Source organism: Phyllobates terribilis, unplaced genomic scaffold (assembly GCF_046119375.1).
Source record: "Phyllobates terribilis strain yellow unplaced genomic scaffold, ASM4611937v1 Scaffold_12__6_contigs__length_324123572, whole genome shotgun sequence".
NCBI classification, from domain to species: domain Eukaryota; kingdom Metazoa; phylum Chordata; class Amphibia; order Anura; family Dendrobatidae; genus Phyllobates; species Phyllobates terribilis.
The window spans coordinates 294395495-294415793 of NW_027362772.1; the positions used below are offsets into that span (position 1 = coordinate 294395495).

The 20299-nt window shown below is 43.4% G+C and overlaps 1 protein-coding gene across 1 annotated transcript; it reads left to right on the plus strand.

The window, feature by feature from the left end:
- Positions 1–8573: 8573 nt before the first annotated feature.
- LOC141172731 (nicotinamide N-methyltransferase-like) lies at positions 8574–19278 on the plus strand. Its single transcript, XM_073657202.1, has 3 exons — positions 8574–8882; positions 15175–15373; positions 18252–19278. Exons 1-3 carry the CDS (start codon positions 8582–8584, stop codon positions 18259–18261), a joined length of 510 nt encoding a protein of 169 aa, XP_073513303.1. The 5' UTR covers positions 8574–8581; the 3' UTR covers positions 18262–19278.
- Positions 19279–20299: the final 1021 nt, after the last annotated feature.

The following is a 20299-nucleotide window of genomic DNA, read 5'->3' on the forward strand; positions in this document are numbered from 1 at the left end:
GGAGGTTTCCAGACCTCGGTTTCGGTTGGCACCCACTTTCTCTAGGCCTTTCTCCAAACCCGCGGTTCCCAACCTGGAGACCGAGGCTATGGACATATCCCGGACTAAGTCTAAGCCCCCTCGTTCCCGACCTGCACATCCCTTGGAGTAGCCCGTTAATAAGGTTTCCAAGCAGTCGGGAAACGAGGGTGTCTAACCACCGTTGGAGGAGGTGTGTTAGATTCAGGGGTCTCGTCCTCCAGATTACTGTATGAGGTGACATTGTCCTTTGGAGACACCATGATTACTACCAAGGCGTGGGTGGATTCTGGAGCCCATGGCAATTTCTTGTCATCTACATTGGCCCAGAGGCATGCCATTCCTCTGGAGTTACTGCCAAGGGCAATGAACATCAGGGTGGTCAACGGTTCTCTGCTGGACACACAAATCACTCACCAGTCAGCCCCCCTCACCATGTCGTTTCCTCAGGGTCACCGGGAGGTTATCTCCTTCTTTATTATCCCCGGGGGATTAGATGAGGTGCTATTGGGTCCGCCATGGCTACGTCGCCATTCTCCACATATTAATTGGAATATAGGGAAAATTTCTTCCTGGGGTAAGGATTGTGTGCCCCAATGTATGGTCACAGCTGCCCGGGGGGTAGTCTCAGAACCGTCTCTTGACTTGTCCACTCTACCCGAGCAATATCGAAGTTTCGCAGATGTCTTTTCCAAAAAGCCTGCTGAGACTCTTCCTCCCCACCGATAGTATGACTGGCCTATTGATTTGGTCCCTGGTGCGGAGCCTCCTCGCGGTAGGGTTTATCCCCTGTCTGTACCTGTGACCCAGGCCATGTCTGACTACATCAAAGAGAACTTGGCTAGGGGGTTTATCAGAAAATCAGTCTCTCCTGCAGGAGCGGGGTTTTTCTTCGTTCAGAAGAAAGAGGGTGATTTACGTCCCTGCATAGATTATAGAGGACTAAATGCTATCACCATCAAGAATAAATACCCTCTACCTCTGATTTCTGAACTATTTGACAGGTTGCGAGGGGCTAACATCTTCACTAAATTGGACCTACGAGGGGCGTATAATCTTGTGCGAATCCGTGAAGGTGACGAGTGGAAAACTGCCTTTAATACTCGTGATGGTCATTATGAGTATCTCATTATGCCCTTCGGATTATGCAATGCCCCGGCGGTTTTTCAAGATTTTATCAATGATATCTTTCGGGATTTGCTGCTATCTTCCGTGGTAGTCTATCTCGATGATATCCTTATTTTTTCCCCGAACCTCTCCACACACAGAGAGGATGTTCGCAGGGTTTTTGAACATCTGTGAGCAAATTCTTTATATTGTAAGCTGGAGAAGTGTCAGTTTGAGCGATAGTCGTTACTGTTCCTGGGCTACATCATATCCAGTAAGGGATTGGCTATGGATCCACAAAAATTGATAGCGGTACAGAACTGGCAGGAGCCTCATTCTCTTAAAGCGGTGCAACGCTTCATGGGCTTTATTAATTATTACCGGCAGTTCATACCACATTTTTCCACACTGGTGGCTCCCTTGGCCGCTTTAACCCGGAAGGGTGCCAATCCCAAGATTTGGTCTAAGGAGACATCCGAGGCGTTCCGGGAGATTGAATCCTATTTCTCTAAAGCTCCCATTCTCCATCGCCCGGATGTGAATAAGCCATTCTTTCTGGAGGTCGATGCCTCCTCGGTCGGAGCAGGAGCGGTTCTCTCGCAAAAGAATGAACAGGGTCTGACAAGGCCATGTTTTTTCTTCTCCAAGACCTTCTCTCCAGCAGAGAAAAATTATGAGATTGGTGACAAAGAATTACTGGCCATTAAGATGGCTTTTTCGGAATGGAGGTACCTCTTGGAGGGAGCTAAACATCCTTTCATGGTATATTCCGATCATACAAACCTTTCGTACCTTCAGACGGCTCAGCGTCTTAACCCGAGGCAGGCCAGGTGGTCTCTTTTATTTTCCCGGTTCAATTTTTCCATTCATTTTTTAAAAGGGGAAAAGAATCCTCGGGCGGATGCATTGTCCCGGTCTATGGATACGGCTGAGGACGAGGACGAGCCCCGGCTTATTGTTCCGCCAGAGTGTATGCGGACGGTGGCTCCAGTGTCCCTAAACCAGGTTCCTCCCAGGAGGACGTTCATTCCTCCTAATTTACAGAATGAAGTACTGTCTTGGGCACATGCCTCTAAGATCGGAGGTCATTTTGGGGTCAAACGTACCACGGAGCTTCTCTAACGGTCGTATTGGTGGCCTCGGTTGTCCCAAGACGTTAAGGAATATGTCCAAGCATGTGTCTCCTGTGCGAGAAATAAACCGTCCCGTCAGAGGCCATCTGGTCTTCTTCATCCATTACCCGTGGCGGATAGACCTTGGGAGCTAGTAGGGATGGACTTTATTGTTGAGTTACCTAAGTCCCGGGGAAACATGACAATATGGGTGGTGTCGGACCATTTCTCTAAGATGGTTCACCTGGTTCCTCTGCCCAGTGTTCCTTCTTCCCGGGTTCTGGCATCACTGTTCATTCGTTACGTTTTCTGTCTCCACGGAATGCCTGATAGGATTGTCTGCGACCGGAGTCCACAGTTTTCCTCCCGGTTCTGGAGAGAGTTGTGCAACTTGCTCTCCATTGAACTGAATCTCTCTACTGCCTATCACCCGGAGACTAATGGCCTGGTGGAACGCACTAACCAGACGCTTGTGACATACTTGCGCCAGTTCGTTTCGGCCAACCAGAATGACTGATCGATATTGCTCCCCTGGGCTGAGTTTGCCCTGAACAATGCAGTGGCGGATTCCACAGGTCAGACTTCGTTCCTCCTAAATAATGGGCAACATCCGCAAGTCCCGGTCCCTATGCCGGTTTCCTCTGTGGAACCTGGGGTCAGAGATTGGGCTCTGGAGGCCCGGGAGGTTTGGGATCGTACCCAGGAGGCTATATTGGCTTCCAAGAATCGGATGAGAGAGTCGGCTGACACTCATTGCCGTTCGGCTCCCGTATTCTCGCCGGGCGACAAAGTGTGGCTTGCAGCTCGGAATATCAGAATACTTGGAGAATCCGCTAAGTTTGCCCCCCGTTTCATTGGTCCATTCAGAATTTTAGCCAAGGTAAATCCCGTAGTGTATCAGCTACAGTTGTCACGACACAAGAGGATTCACGACTCGTTTCATGTGTCACTTCTTAAGCCGGTTCGCCTGTCAAAATTCTCGGAACCCCAACCTGCTCCTGACATCAGGGGGGATGATTTTGAGGTGCAGGCGATTGTGGGGTCCAAGATGGTCCGTGGGAAAAAACATTGCCTCGTACACTGGAGGGGCCACGGACCTGAGGATCGCTCCTGGGAACCCATGGACCACATTCACACTCCCCTTCTCATTGAGGAATATGAGCATCAAGTGGAGGGGGGTAATGTTAGGCGCCGGGCAGTTGCTGGATCTGAATCATCAGTGGATTTGGTGGTCTCCCATTGAGGTCCAGCCAGGGCTGATGTTGCACAGCATCACCGTCGGTCCCAACGCCTAGCTAGTGCATAAGATGTGCAAGTGGTATCTCAGGTGTTTGTGCCTAGCTCTATGAAGCACAGGTTGCGGAGAGAGACTAGGCTACTGCAGCCTAAGTCCGAGAGGCGCCGCACTGAGCATGCTCGTGACCTGGCGCACCATGATTGGTGGTTTGGCAACCACCTGACCCGGTGATTTGCCACCGCCTGATTGGCCCACGGGTGGCGTCACCAATGGTGCGAAGGTGGGTCGGGCTTAGTCTTTAAAAGGCCCGCCCACAAACATGGCGGTTCGCTCTGATCATTTGAGCAAGTGATGCCGTTGTGTGGACAACTCTGTTCCACGTGCTCCCTAGCTGTTCACTCCGTGGCCTGCCGATGCCAGAGTTCGCTCGGCTGATTAGCACAGGTCGCATAGGCAGGTTAGCTCCATAGAGGGAGGTTAGCTCCATAGAGGCAGGTAGCTTTGTCTGGCAGCCTGGCTCAGCCAAAGGGGTCGCCTATCACCCCGAGCAGCCTGCAGACGTCACGGCTAACACCGGTGCGCCACGTGGAGTTGAACCCATCAGTCCGGTAGCACACCGGCTGGGGGCACGTGTACCCGTTGGCGTAGTCACACACGCATCCTAGCGCCGCCAGAGTAGTCCCTGTGCAGTAACATGGCTACAGATAGTTTTCCGGTCGCTCATCTCACGTGCTGCTAACGGAGATAGTGCAAACTGCTATACCCATTCCTGTGTGCTGTAACACAGAAGGGCTTATCGTTTAAGTTGGTTGTGTACCTTTTCACCCGGTAAGTGTTCGGCAGCAGCCCACCTGGCTGCATCGCGGACCCCGGGGTCGGTTGCGTTCCATTTAAATAAAGTTGTCTGCAACCGCCCCCTTAACAGGTGGCTACTTTGAAGAATCTAGAATATAAGACATATTTTCAGTTGTTTCACACTTTTTTGTTAAGTATATAATTCCACATGTGTTAATTCATAGTTTTGATGCCTTCAGTGTGAATGTACAATTTTCATAGTCAGGAAAATACAGAAAAATCTTTAAATGAGAAGGTGTGTCCAAACTTTTGCTCTGTACTGTAAAACAACCCAAGATTGGTCCACTGGAGCCTAAAGGATTTTTTCTAACAGGAATGCAGTGACTCTTGACAAGGAAATCACCCAGGTTTCCGGTGCTCCTAGGTGTCATGGATGGGATATTGCCCAAGTAGGCACCCAGGGAGGCCTCGGTTCTCAACACATCCCAATGCTGCCTCAAAATATCTCTGATGCCCGTCCATTCATGATTGAATGTGGTGATGAATCTAATGTGATCTTCGCCCATTTTAATTTTGTGTGTCGATGAATATAACAATTGGTTATGGGGAGTTTGTGTTGCCCTGTCGATGCCTCGTCGTATACACCTCCTGCTAAAACCCCTTTGTTGGAAACAGCTTTTAAGATCTTCAGATTGCTTTTCAAAAATTTCATTGCAGGAACAGATCCGCCTCATCCTTAGAAACTGTTCGACTGGGACAGCCCTGATGGTGGCCACATCATGGGCGGAGCTGGCATGAATCAAAGCGTTAACCGAAGTCGGCTTCCTGAATACGTATGTCTGGATGGTCCAATCGTCATCAATCTCTAAGGAGATATCCAGGAAGTCAACTCGCCTTTGATGATAACTATACATTAGTTTGATGTTAAAGGGGTTCATATTAAGCTCCACCATGAAATCCTCAAGCTGTCGCACCGTCCCGGCCCACAAAAACAAAATAGTCCTCCATACAGTATAATGGTCCCCACATAGTCCTCCATACAGTATAATGGGCCCCACATAGTCCTCTAAACAGTATAATGGCCCCACATAGTCCTTCATGCAGAATAATGGCCCCACATAGTGCTCCATACTGTATAATCGCCCCACATAGTCCCCCTTACATTATAATGGCCCCACATAGTCCTCCATATAATATTATAGCCCCAGATAGTCCTCCATACAGAATAATGGGCCCCACATAGTGCTCCATACAGTATAATGGCCCCATATAGTCCTCCATACAGAATAATGATCCCACATAGTCCTCCATACAGTTTAATGGGCCCCACACAGTCCCCCATACAGTATAATGGGCCCCACATAGTGTTCCATACAGTATAATGACCCCACATAGTCCTACATACAGAATAATGGGCCCCACATAGTCCTCCATACAGTATAATGGACCCCATATAGTGCTCAATACTGTATAATGGTCCCACATAGTCCTCCATACAGTGTAATGGGCCCCACATAGTCCTCTGTACAGTATAATGGGCCCCACATAGTCCTCTATACAGTATAATTGCCCCACATAGCCCTTCATGCAGAATAATGGCCCCGCATAGTGCTCCATGGTGTGTAATGGCCTCACATATTCCCCATACAGTATAATGGTCCCACATAGTCCTCCATATAGTATTATCACCCCACATAGTGCTCAATACAGAATAATGGGACCCACATAGTCCTCCATACAGTATAATGGCCCCACATAGTCCTCCATACAGAATAATGGGTCCCACATAGTCCTCCATACAGTATAATGGGCCAAAATTTTCCTCCATACAGAACAATGGCTCCACATAGTCCTCCATACAGTATAATGGTCTCACATAGTCCTCCTTAAAGTATAATGGGCCCCACATAGTGTTCCATACAGAATAATGGTCCCACATAGTCCTCCATACTGTATAATGGGCCCCACATAGTGTTCTATACAGTATAATGGCTACACATAGTGCTCCATACAGTACAATGGACCCCACATCGTCCTCCATACAGAATAATGGGTCCCACATAGTTCTCCATACAGTGCAATGGGCCTCGCATAGTCCGCCATACAGTATAATGAGCCTCACATAGTCCGCCATACAGTATAATGGCCTCACATAGTCCTCCATGCAGAATAATAGCCTCACATGGTCCTCCGTACAGCATAATGGGATCACATAGTCTTCCATACAGTATAATGGGCTCCACATAGTCCTCCATACAGTATAATGGGCCCCGCCGAGTCCTCCATACAGTATAATGGGCCTTACATAGTCCGTCATACAGTATAATGGCCTTACATAGTCCTCCATACAGTATAATGGGCCCCACATAGTCCTCCATACAGTGTAATGGCCCCACATAGTCCCCTATACAATATAATGGCCCCACATTGTGCTCCACAGTATAATGGGCCCATTTATTGTTCAATACAGTATAATGGCCCCATATAGTCACCATGATGGGCATTACATACACAGCTCTGCTATGTCAGTTTAGAGCGACATATCAGAACTGAGTCAGTGTGTTCACAGCACAGCAGTGGAATGATTTTTCTGCTGTGCTCTGAATACAGCAGTGAATGGTGATCTGCAGCCTTGTACTAGTAACAGCTCCTAGTGGTTGAATAAAAAAAAATAATAAAAAAACAGTTAAGGCAGTAAATTTCATTTTGTATTAAAAATAATTGATTGTATAATCAATAATTATTAATACAAAAAAAAATGGTGGCACCTTCCCTTTCAAGCACCATTGACGTGTAATATGCTGCATTATTATTATGCTTATACAGCACTATCATATTAATATTGCACAGTACTTTACATACATTATCATCACTGTCCCCATTGGGGCTCACAATCTACATTCCCTATCAGGATGTCTTTGGAGCGTGGAAGGAAACAAGAGAACCCAGAGAAAACCCACGCAAACATGAGGAGAACATACAAACTCTGTGCAGATGTTTCCTTTGGGTTAATTTCAACCCAGGACCCCAGAGCTGCAAGGCTGTAATGCTAACCACTGAGCCACCATGCTGCATGTCGGCATGTTGGGTAAGGTGCACACTACTAGAATTCTTTATGCCCCAAGTGACATTGTTGGACATACCAAATGGAAAACCTGCCTGAAAGGAAGATAGTAGGTAGAACAAATAGAAAACAACATACCAGTAAAACGTTAAAATGTATCAGGCAGGGAACCTGAAGTGAAAGCAAAATCATTAATTTTGTATAATCCTGCTTGGTCCTTATAGGGTTAAGCATTTTCTTTTTTCAATCTCCAAGTAAATGTATGGTCGCATGACTCGCTATATGAAAAGAAGAACTCGTGATATGATATATACTAACCTACTTTGTAAATTGATTCCTGGTGATGATATAAAAACCTTGAGCCCTGAAGTAGAAGTACATTAGTAACAAAATTAATACATTATGCAATGAGTGTGTGCTTACTGGCTATACAAATAATAAATGGCACGCACACAAAATAATTCAAATTTATATTCTTTTATTAATCATATTAAAATATACACATTTATTATCATACAAAACAAATAAATCCTCAATCAGGTTGGAAACAGCTCTGGGGTTGTATCCAATTCCACAGATATAATATATACCTTCACTCATATTATAATCATTGTTTATCCATCATGGATCATCTAATTTGTTGAAAAAATGGCTAGTGCAAAAAGTTCAATAAATAAGTTCCTCCATTAATTCATCAAGTCATATACTGTATTCCATAGTAAAGTGACCAGTGCACCATTCTATTAGCAGCATTATAAGATCCATTTCTCAAAACATCATTAAAGAGAATATTCCAGAAAAGTATACACACCCTCCACTATTGCCACATGCCTGACGCGCGTCGCCTTGCTTTCACTAGCAAACACAGGGAGAACATACAAACTCCTTGCAGATGTTTCCTTTGGGGGGATTTAAACCCAGGACCCCAGCACTGTAAGACTGCAATGCTAACCACTGAACACCATACAGTGCATAACACTGAGCCACCATGCTGCATGTAGTTATGTTAGGTAAGGTGCACACTACTATAAATTTTTATTCCCCAAGTGACATTGTTGGACCTACCAAATGGTAGACCTGCCTGAAAGGAAGATAGTAGGTAGAAAAAATGTAAAAAAAAAAATACCAGTACATTATTGAAATGTATCAGGCAGGGAGCCTGAAGTGAAAGCAAAATCAATAATTTTGTGCAATCCTGAAGGCTTGGTCCTTACAGAGTTAAACATTTTGTTTTTTTCAATCTCCAAGATGTATGGTCGCATGACTTTCTACATGAAAAGAAGAACTCATGATATGATATATACTAACCTACTTTGTAAATTGATTCCTGGTTATGATATAAAAACCTTGAGCCGTGAAGTAGAAACAGACACACTGTCTGTGATAGAAGATCAGACGATGGATTCTGCCACCTATAAGCTCTACCATGTAGATGACTTTGATCCCAGGCAACATTTGGAGGATTACGTGGCAAATGACCCTGATGGCGCCTTTGAAGAGGATTCCTTGATATTTCCCATTGAAAATCTTATAAAAACGTTTACAGAAGGTATGTATCCTAATTGTTCTCTTTAGATGGTTTTTCCTAGATACAAATTGGGCAAATTTGATTTTTAGTGGTTTAGGAGATCAGAGGGGGAAGCACAGTGCTCGACTCATATCATGCAAGGGAAGTAGAGCAGATAGACTTTCTATTGATATGAATGAGCGGTGTATAATGCCTGAAGAAGCTCTCCAGCATCTGTGTTTACTTCCATAAGGCAGTACCGCATATTAGCTTTTAAATAGGTTTGTCAACTACTAGGGCAACCCCTTGTTGATCTAAATGTTGGCCCCGATAGAAAAAAAAGCCTATACTCACATCCCATGCCGACGCTGTTCCAGCGGTGTCAGCACTTGCTCTCATCGGGGCTCCCATGCTGTTCTTGTGACACGTGTTTCCTGGCGTCCAATCAGCATCGGCGTCACTGTCCCCGCCTACGTGCGGATTGAACATGAAGTGGAAGTCCGAGACGAGCTGCAGCCCAGATTTCCTCTTCTTGTTCAATCCATACATAGACGGGGACATTGACGTCAGCGCTGATTGGACTCCGGCATCACAAGTCACGACAACAGCATGGGAGCCCCTGGGAGAGCGAGTGCTGACACTGTGGAAACGGTGCCGACATGGGAGGTGAGTATAGTTTTTTTTATTTTATAGGGGCCAAACATTTAGTTCAACGAGGGGTTGTTCAAGTAGTGGACAACTCCTTTAATAAAGAATAATGCAGAGCATAGACGTAGATAGGGGTTCAGCAAAGGTAGGGGGTGCACCCTGATCATAGCGGGAAATGAAAAAAATCACTATATGTGGACCAATATGGATATTACTGCTATACAGTGACCATTTAGTGGAAGATACCAGTTCTGCAAAACATATTAACCGCTTCCTGACTGCCCACTGTACATAAACGTCGTCGCTGCCTGGGCTCTGTGCAGCGCCGATGTTTATGAATGGTTGGTGGTCCCGCAGCCCTCAGGACCCCCAGGGTCCTGCAAGTGCTGCGGTTGAGGTTCAGAGTGACAGCTCTGACAGGGGACATCATCGGGACCTGATTGGATCAGGTCCCATTGATGTTAACCCTTTGCTATCTTCTATATGCCGCGATCTATAGTGATCGCGGCATTTAGAAGATAGTGAGAGGAGAGGGGGTCGTCCACTTACCTCTCCGACGGCTCCCTGATGTCTTCCAGGACCTGCCGTTGTTATGGCAGCCGGAGGTCACATGACTGCCTCCGGATCTGCCATATATGGTGTCCTGCTAGGCTTGGCCTGCAGCTGAAGTCTAGCAGGAGACAAAGTGTGAAACTGTCAGCAAAGCTCTCATGCATTACAATACATGTCTATTGCATTGCATGAGAACAGTGATTAGAAAATAAAAATTAATGTCCCATACAGGGACTAAGTAAAAAATTTTTAAAAAAAGTCTAAAAAATGTTTTCAAACTGTTAAAAAAAATCACAAAATAAATAAAAATAAATAAATAAAATATTAAACCAATAAATCCGTATATTTATGCAAAAACCAAAAAAAGTACACATATTTGGCATCGCCGAGTCCGAAACAACCCGATCTATAAAACTGTCACATTAATTAACTCCTTTTGTGCACACCGTAATAAAAATAAATAAAAAGCGGAGCAAAAAACTATGCTTTTTCATCGTATCGCCAAACAAAAAGTGGAAAAAAATGCGATCAAAGAGCAAAATGGAAATAAAAATGGTACTGCTGAAATCGTCATCTTGTTCTACAAAAAAAAGTCACCATACAGCTTCATCAGCCAAAAAATAAAAAAAGTTATAGCTCTCAAAATAAAGTGATGCAAAAAAAAAATATTTTTTCTATAAAATTGTTTTATTGTGTAAAAGCGCCAAAACATAAAAAAATATACAGTAAGTGTAGTATCGCTGTAAACGTACTGACCCGAAGAATAATGCTGCCTTATCACTTTTCCCACACGCAGAATGGCATAAAAAAAACTCAAAAAACAATTCCTGAATGGTTTTTAGAATGGTGTCACTTTTGGGTATTTTCTGTCATAAAGGCCCCTCAAAGTCAATTCAAATAAGATGTGGTCCCTAAAAAAATGTTTTTGTAAATTTTGTAGGAAAAATGAGAAATTGCTGGTCAACTTTTTACCCTTATAGCTTCCTAACAAAAAAAAATTGGGGTATTTTCTGTCATAAAGGCCCCTCAAAGTCAATTCAAATAAGATGTGGTCCCTAAAAAAATGTTTTTGTAAATTTTGCAGGAAAAATGAGAAATTGCTGGTCAACTTTTAACCCTTATAGCTTCCTAACAAAAAAAATTTTGGTTCCAAAATTGTGCTGATGTAAAGTAGACATGTGGGAAATGTTATTTATTAACTATTTTGTGTGACATATCTCTCTGATTTAAGGGCATGAAAATTTAAAGTTTGAAAATTGCAAAATTTTCAAAATTTTCACCAAATTTCCGATTTTTTTCACAAATAAAAGCAAGTGATATCGAAGAAATTTTACGACTATCATGAAGTACAATATGTCACGAAAAAAACAATCTCAGAATCAGGGGAATCAGTTGAAGCGTTCCAGAGTAATTACTTCATAAAGTGACAGTGGTCAGAATTGAAAAAATTGGCCCGGTCACGAAGGCAAAAACAGGCTCTGGCGCGAAGTGGTTAAGAGGTTACAGGACAGTTATATCTTGTCATTTACAGGTAATGTTTTTTCTGATGGAGTCGTTCACTTTTCCCATGATTTTTTTCTTGCCCAGACCGACATGATGATTTCTTCCAGGCATAACTCATCTGCAGAGATTACAATAAATACACATTTGACTTCTCACAATTCCAGCATCGTCCCCATCTATTCCCAACCTGTACAAATACCTGCTGTATTTGTCCCCATTACCGCATCTGCTGTGTGGCATGGTAGCAGTGCTTCTCCTAGTGCACCACATAATAATGCCATCACTGTGCCCCTTAAATAGTAAAATACCTCCTTTGTACCTTCTAGGTTATAAAATTTCCCCCAAAAACATATTATTACCCTCTGCCAGTGCCCTAGTAAGCAATAGTGGTCACTTTTTGCCCCCCCAAGGAAGTAATAATGCACCCTGTGTGTCCCTGATAGTTATATCATGTGCACCCCTATAATGTATGATGTGCCCACTTAACATTTAATATTGTCCCCTGAGTACCAGCAAAAAGTAAAAATGTCCCATTACCAACTAATAATGCCTGAGTGCTTCAACAAGGTATTAATGCGCAGATCCCTCCACATATGGTAATAATGTCTCAGGGTCATGCACATATAATTGTAATGTCTCCTTGAGTCCCCCCACATAAACTATTTATGCCCCCTGAGACCTTCGCAAAAAAGTAATAGTGCACCAGAAAATTATAAATACAATAAAAAACAAATGCAATATATGTACACACAGCCCCCCACAATATGATGGACCTAAAAGAACTCTGCACAATTTCATGGTATCCAAACCCCCCACACAGTATGATGAACCCCACAGCCCCTCATACAGTATGATGAACCCCACAGCCCCTCATACAGTATGATGACCCCAATAGTACATTCCTCCACACAATATTATGCCCCCACTGCCCCCGACAAATCATGGTACCCTGGGTGATGCTTCTCCCACAAGTCTAAGGGTGTTTTTAATAAGTGCTTGATTTTACCTGCCCTTGACATGTGTAGACTTTTAGACCAGGAGAGGCATGTCAGCTTTGCTAGAATTTTGTCTACTTGATCTGTACTGCAGGCTCTGCCTAGGCTGATAGAAATACACTGCTGTGTACAATGAATGTATTTTTTTTTTCAGCCTATAAAATTTCTAAAAAATAATAAAGAAAAACATTTCATAATGAAAAAAATAGTAATTTTTAATGTGTTTTGTAAAAAATAATGAACATAACAAATCAGCAAATAACAGAGACATATTTGGTGTCCCCGTAATCGTAACGACCCGCAGAACACAGCGATCAGATTATTTATGGGGATTGGTAAATGACGTAAAAAAAATGGCATAATTGATATTTTTCTCTATAAACCCATAAAAATGTAATAAAACTGTAACGCTGAGGCCGTGTTCACACATAATGTAAATGCTGCTTTCTTTCTGCTTCTTTTTATCTGCAGGTGTTCGCACCACATGACGCAATAACAATCTTCTATGACTATTTTGTGTTTGCTGCATTTCTTTTATGCGTTTTTCCGCTTATTTGATGCGATTTTGGGGCAGATATGAAGCAGAGTTTATAATGCTTTTTAATAGTACAGAAAAGCTTTGATTCTGCGCTTAAAAATTCAGCAACTTTTTTTTCTTCATGCGTTTTTTTCAGAGCAAGCCTATAGAGAAAAAAGCTCCAAAACCACAGAGTAGTGATGAGCGAGCATGTGTTGTTAACCCTTTCGGCGAGCACGCTCGGGTACTTGCAAATTTTAACCCGTTTAAACCATAGTTACTGTTAGATGGTTTGGTGTGTGCAACTGTATGTTGTCAGGTCTCCGTCCTTAGTCAGTTAAAGTAATTCCTGTGTCCTGTTAGTCCAATATAGTTTGTCTGTGTTCCTTTGACCGCTTTGGCGGTGTCAAATCCTGAATCCACATCGGTGGTGCCTGTTTGCTATCCCAAGACCAGTGAGTCTGAACCTGTCCCAGTGGCCGTCCTGTCTGCACAATCTGAACCTGTCCCAGTGGCCGTCCTGTCTGCACAGTCTGAACCTGTCCCAGTGGCCGTCCTGTATGCACAGTCTGAACCTGTCCCAGTGGCCATCCTGTCTTCACAGTCTGAACCGGTCCCAGTGGCCGTCCTGTCTGCACAGTCTGAACCTGTCCCAGTGGCCATCCTGTCTTCACAGTCTGAACCGGTCCCAGTGGCCGTCCTGTCTGCACAGTCTGAACCTGTCCTATTGGCCGTCCTGTCTTCACAGTCTGAACCTGTCCCAGTGACTGTCCTGTCTGCACAGTCTGAACCAGTCCCAGTGGCCGTCTTGTCTGCACAGTCTGAACCTGTCCCAATGGCCGTCCTGTCTGCACAGTCTGAACCTGTCCTATTGGCTGTCCTGTCTGCACAGTCTGAACCTGTCCTATTGGCCGTCCTGTTTGCACAGGCTGAACCAGTCCCAGTGGCCATCTTGTCTGCACTGTCTGAACCTGTCCCAGTGGCCGTCCTGTCTGCACAGTCTGACCTGTCCCAGTGGTAGTCCTGTCTGCAAAGTCTGAACTTGTCCCAAATAGCCATCCTGCCCTGTCTAGGAATCTGAATTGACATCTGCCCCTTGGGGTCAGCTGCTACAACCGGATGCTGCCTTGGAGTGGCACCTAACAGCTACCTGCCGCACAAGCCTGACCTCACCACTAGAGGCTCCAGTGAATAACAAGGTAGCTGCTTAGTTTCGCCCCTCCAGGGTAAGTCCAGTCCATGGGTCCATGAACCACGTGCACCACCTATGGACGTAACAACAGATTTTACCCGTAAATTAAGAATGAAAAATAAGTCTATGAGGAGAAACAATTTAAAGATTTCTCTAATAAGATATTTTACAAAGTTGCTTATTTTCATATGTACTAATGATTTATAAAATAAAAATTAAAACGACGGTTACTCTAAGTTTTAATTTTACCATTCACTCATTTAATATTCAGAGATAAAAGGTTTGATTCATTGCATTTGCATTTTTTGTCTAGTTTTTTATGTTTGTTATTTACACCTACCGTATTTTTCCGACCATAAGGCGCACTTTTTTCCCCCCACATTTGGGAGGAAAATGGGGGGTGCATCTTATGGTCCAAATACAGGGTTACTGGGTAATTGCGGTGATGGTGGAGTAGAATCGCAAGAAAGCCGAGTCCCTCCGTCTGGAAGCCAATGGCTGCAGAAGCTGTGCGATGCTGTGGGCCCAATATTGGCGGTCAGGCAGAGCTTTCCCAGTGACCGCATGCGTAGACTGAGACCTCGACCCAGCCAAGATCTCAACTGCGCATGTGCTGAATTTTAGTCTCCCCCTGTAGTGATTTATTGTACACCAGATATTTTGGAGCAAATTAGGCACCATTTTGCACCTAAACAGGTTAAGGACAAAAATAATTTTTGTTCTGTACCAAATTCAAAAATCACATGCATCATTTTGAAGAATTTGGTACAAAAAAAGTCAACGAATATCACAATCCATAAAAAGAAAAGTGACTTCAAAAAATGCAAATTATGAATCCCACCCAGTGAAAGTAGTGTTGATAAATCCTGTTGTGTTCATTTTTCATTTATCTGTATGTATGTTTCAATATTTGGATTTTTTCTGCAGGTCATATTAAAGGAGATGTGTTGATTGATCTCAGTCATGGTTCCTTGGTTCATCATTTGTTTGCCGCCTGTGAGTTTTTCAAACACGTCATAGTTCTGAGGGCCAATGACAGATGCATCTTGGAGCTGAAAAGATGGGTGAACAAACGTACAGGAGCGTTTGATTGGAGCCATGTTACCAAACTTTATGTAGAAAGCAGGTGAGGTATTTGTCCAAAAATTATTTTCTACCTTACAAAAGATATGACTGCTATCTTATCATAATATCATTTGTTTTGTCTAGCTTATGTTACAAGGATAGTCTGTTCAAAATGAAATTTTTGATGTCAGTAGAAAAGTCAATATGCAAATTGCCTCTTCAGAGAAAAAGAGGACTTGCACTCTATAGCGCCACCTATTGGAAGCAGCAATCCTACAAGTCACAATCAACCCTTTAACGAGTCGTGCAATATGACTTAGGATAAAAGCCAAATCAGAATCTCAATTTGCAGACACGGTGTTTCGGGCTGTTGGCCCTCGTCAGTGCAAAGTATGACCTGCCAGACCTTGACGTGCCAGAGCTGGTGTGTCACTCTCCATAAGAAGAAATGTTACCCCTTAGACCTCAGTCCAGAGCCTCTCACCTAGCCAAATCAGTTCTCATACTTTGCACTGACGAGGGCCAACAGCCCGAAACACCGTGTCTGCAAATTGAGATTCTGATTTGGCTTTTATCCTAAATCATATTGCACGATTCGTTAAAGGGTTGATTGTGACTTGTAGGATTGCTGCTTCCAATAGGTGGCGCTATAGAGTACAAGTCCTCTTTTTCTCTGAAGAGACAATTTGCATATTAAATTTCCCAGAGGAGCATTGCATGGCGAATGAACTTCCTTACCTTGACGTTCCAGAGCTGGTGTGTCACTCTCCATAAGGAGAAATGTTACCCCTTAGACCTCAGTATAAAAGTCAACATTTGTCCAATCAGATCAAAATTCTCAAGGTTGGTAGCTGTAGAAAAAATGGATGCTAATGGAAAGGCACCATAATGCTAAGTACACATCACATTTGAGTTAGAGGAATAAAATGGGAGTATACCAAACCTCAGCTCTGATGTATTTATCCAACATATTCCTCTGATTAGACACAGTATGAAATGATCACTACTGACCAAAGTGTAAAAAAAAAAAAAGAATAAACCACAATTTAGATTTTTTCATGCTGCTGTGACATGCGTGGATCGTGGATCGTGGATCCACAGTGCCATGATCCGGGCTTACTGTCATGCACAATGTGGGAAATACAAGGTGCAATAGGAAGGGATGAGGGGAAAGAAGCCCAGATGCTAGGGAAAAGGGGAGTGGAGACCCCTAGGCAGATCTAATAACACCCTGCCTACCCTACCATCCCTATATTGGTTCCACACCAATCGCAGAGCAGGAAACCTAAGCTCTGTATATCCCTAGAGCTAGGCCCTATACAGGGAGGGGGTGAGCATTGGTCAGTCCACACTATAAACTAAAAACAACAGGTGATGCAAACAAAAGGGGTAAAACTTAGCTTGATCAGACATCAGAGGGATAACACCAAATGTCCTCCAAGGGCACCAGAGAGGAAGCTAGCTGACAGCTATAGCTCCAAGTCTACACAAGGTAAAATGAAAATATCACTGGTGACTCCCTGAACCGGACTGAGAGTTTATAAACAATCAGACCAGGGTGTGTCAATCAAAGCAGGAGGGAGATTGACACTGGGTCCAAAAGTCAGAAGTATTAAATAAGCAATTGCAATGCCAAATGCAGTGGCCTTCTGCAGCCAGATGCAGAGCGACTGTCTGTTATATCTGACACACCCGTGACACTTACCTAGTGTTTTTCTAGAGCTCCTGATGGTGGAGTTAGACTTAAGCTGCAGGTAGCCTCCAGGTACCACTCCTAGGCAGTCCCCAGTACTGCAGAAGCTGACTCCAGGGGTCAGGATAGCAGACACAGACACAAACTTGGAGTCACTGGCAATACAGGATTTGGACACTGTTCAGACAACACAGGCTCTAGGTCATCAGGTAGAATGGATACTGACATGGAGTCACAGGCAGGACTGGATTCAGATACTGAAGCAGGATCAGACAGTACAGATTCTGGAATGTTAGCCAGGAAGACTCAGGTGCTGGTTCTAGTACGGTCGGAATGGTTACAGGCTGGAGCAGCTTCAGAGTTCAGGCACCGCGGAGAGCGGTGTCAAGGTTTATGTCCTGCCGTTGCAACTTCAGTCTCAGGGACCACTAGGGAGCGGATTCAGGGTTCAAGTCCACCGATGTGGGGTCAGGGTTCAGGTGCTGCCAAAGCGGCTTTAGGCATGGGTACCGCCAAAGTGGCTTCAGGATTCAGGACTAACCAAGACGTGATAACGGGAAAGGTTCAGACAAACACAGTACATTAAACAGGGACTTGGCTACTCACTAGATGCACATAATGCCACTAAATGGAGGAAGATTCTCAGGCACTTCCCTTCTGGGGCGCATGCCTTAAATACTTAATGCCTTCCTGCTATTGTCTGCGGGCATTACCAAAGTACGAGTGCTGCTTGTTTAAGAACTGGGGAGTGAGAGCACACTAGGAGTGCTGCTGTGAGACCTGTGCGGTGTGCACATACTCAGATCAGGAAGGATCAACAGTAGAAAATGAAGACGCCGCTGTGGTCAGGGCGGTGAGAATGTCGGCATCCCTGCCAGGAGCATAGATTGGGCCCACAAGGGACGTTAACATAGCGTTACAAATTTTTTGCAGTGGTCCTCTGTATATGACAGTGCTATTTGATGCACTTTTCTGTTTAGTAGAAAAGTTTTACCAACATGTAATATCTTAGTAGAGAATAATTTATTGTATCAGTAAGGTGAATGAGGACCTACAGATACCTTCATTCTTTTTCGAAGGAATGAAACATGTATATCTAAATAAAAAGATTGCGAAAATATAATAATCTTGGTTGGATTCAAGTCTTTCCCCATTATTGGAAGCTGATGACCACTGAGCTCTAATGCCATCCTATTCAATATTGACTGTGGGAAAATCATTTTAATCATTTTTCCATTTCTTTCAGTGACCAGTAACAGGATAAAGAAGGAAAAGTGAGATCAGCCCTTCAACATGTTGTGAAATGTGACCTTAAGAAAGAAGATATGATGGATCCAATCATCTTACCACCAGCAGATTGTGTCATCAGTACTTGGCTCCTGGATGTTATCAGCAAAGATCAGCATGATTACATAAGATATCTCAGGAAGTTCTCTTCTTTGCTGAAACCTGGAGGATACATAATATTAATTGGGGCTTTAGAGATGACATATTTCTCAGTCGGAAAAGACAGGTTCCATGCTTTTAATTATGATGAGTATTTTGCCAAGAAAGCTCTAGTTGGAGAAGGTTTTATCATTGACTGCTGTAAGATTAAGAAGAGAACGGCTGTGAGTGACCTCGTTGACTATAAAAGTATGATATTCATTGCAGCTCACAAAGAGATGTAGGTCTGAGCTGACAAAAGTTGAGTCTCAATGTCAAATGTTATACAACCCCTGGCAAAAATTATGGAATCACCGGGCTTGAAGGATGTTCATTCAGTTGTTTAATGTTGTTGAAAGAAAGCAGATCACAGACATGGCACAAAACTAAAGTCATTTCAAATAGCAACTTTAGGGCTTTAAGGAACACTAAAAGAAATCAAGATTAAAAATGTGGTACTCAGTAAGGGTAATTTTTTTCAGACCAAGCAGAGGGAAAAAATTATGGAATCACTCAATTCTGAGGAAAAAATTATGGAATCACCCTGTAAATTTTTATTTCCAAAACTAACGCCTTCATCAATTTAGATCTGCTTGTTAGTCTGCATCTAAAAAAGGAGTGAGCACACCTTGGAGAGCTGTTTCACCAAGTGGACTTACATGAATCATGGCTCCAACACGAGAGATGTCAATTGAAACAAAGGAGAGGGTTATCAAACTCTTAAAAGAAGGTTAATCATCACGCAATGTTGCAAAAGATTTTGGTTGTTCACAGTTAGCTGTGTCTAAAATCTGGACCAAATACAAACAACATGGGAAGGTTGTTAAAGGGAAACATACTGGTAGACCTAGGAAGATATCAAAGCGTCAAGACGGGAAACTTAAATCAATATGACTCCAAAACAGGAAATGCACAACAAAACAAATGAGGAACGAATGGGAGGAAACTGGAGTCAATGTCTGTGACCGAACTGTAAGAAACCGCCTAAAGGAAATGGGATTTATATACAGAAAAGCTAAACATAAGCCATCATTAACACCTAAACAGAAAAAACAAGGTTACAATGGGCTAAGGAAAAGCAATCGTGGACTGTGGATGACTGGATGAAAGTCATATTCAGTGATGAATCGAGAATCTGCATTGGGCAAGGTGATGATGCTGGAACTTTTGTTTGGTGCTGTTCCAATGAGATTTATAAAGATGACTGCATGAAGAGAACATGCAAATTTCAACAGTTATTGATGATATGGGGCTGCATGTCAGGTAAAGGCACTGGGGAGATGGCTGTCATTACATCTTCAATAAATGCCCAAGTTTACATTGATATTTTGGACAGTTTTCTTATCCCATCAATTGAAAGGATGTTTAGGGATGATGACATCATTTTTCAAGATGACAATGCATCCTGCCATAGAGCAAAAACTGTGAAAACATTCCTTGAAAGAAGACACATAAGGTCAATGTCATGGCCTGCAAATAGTCCAGATCTCAATCCAATTGAAAATCTTTGGTTGAAGTTGAAGAAAATGGTCGATGATAAATCTCCAACCTGCAAAGCTGATCAAGCAACAGCAATCAGAGAAAGTTGGAGCCAGATTGATGAAGAGTACTGTTTGTCACTCATTAAGTCCATGCCTCAGAGACTGCAAGCTGTTATTAAAGCCAGAGGTGGTGTAACAAAATACTAGTGATGTATTGGAGTGTTCTTTTGTGTGTTTGTTTTTCATGATTCCATAATTTTTTCCTCAGAATTGAGTGATTCCATAATTTTTTCCCTCTGCTTGGTCTGAAAAAAACTACCCTTACTGAGTACCACATTTTTAATCTTGATTTCTTTTAGTGTTTTTTAAAGCCCTAAAGTTGCCATTT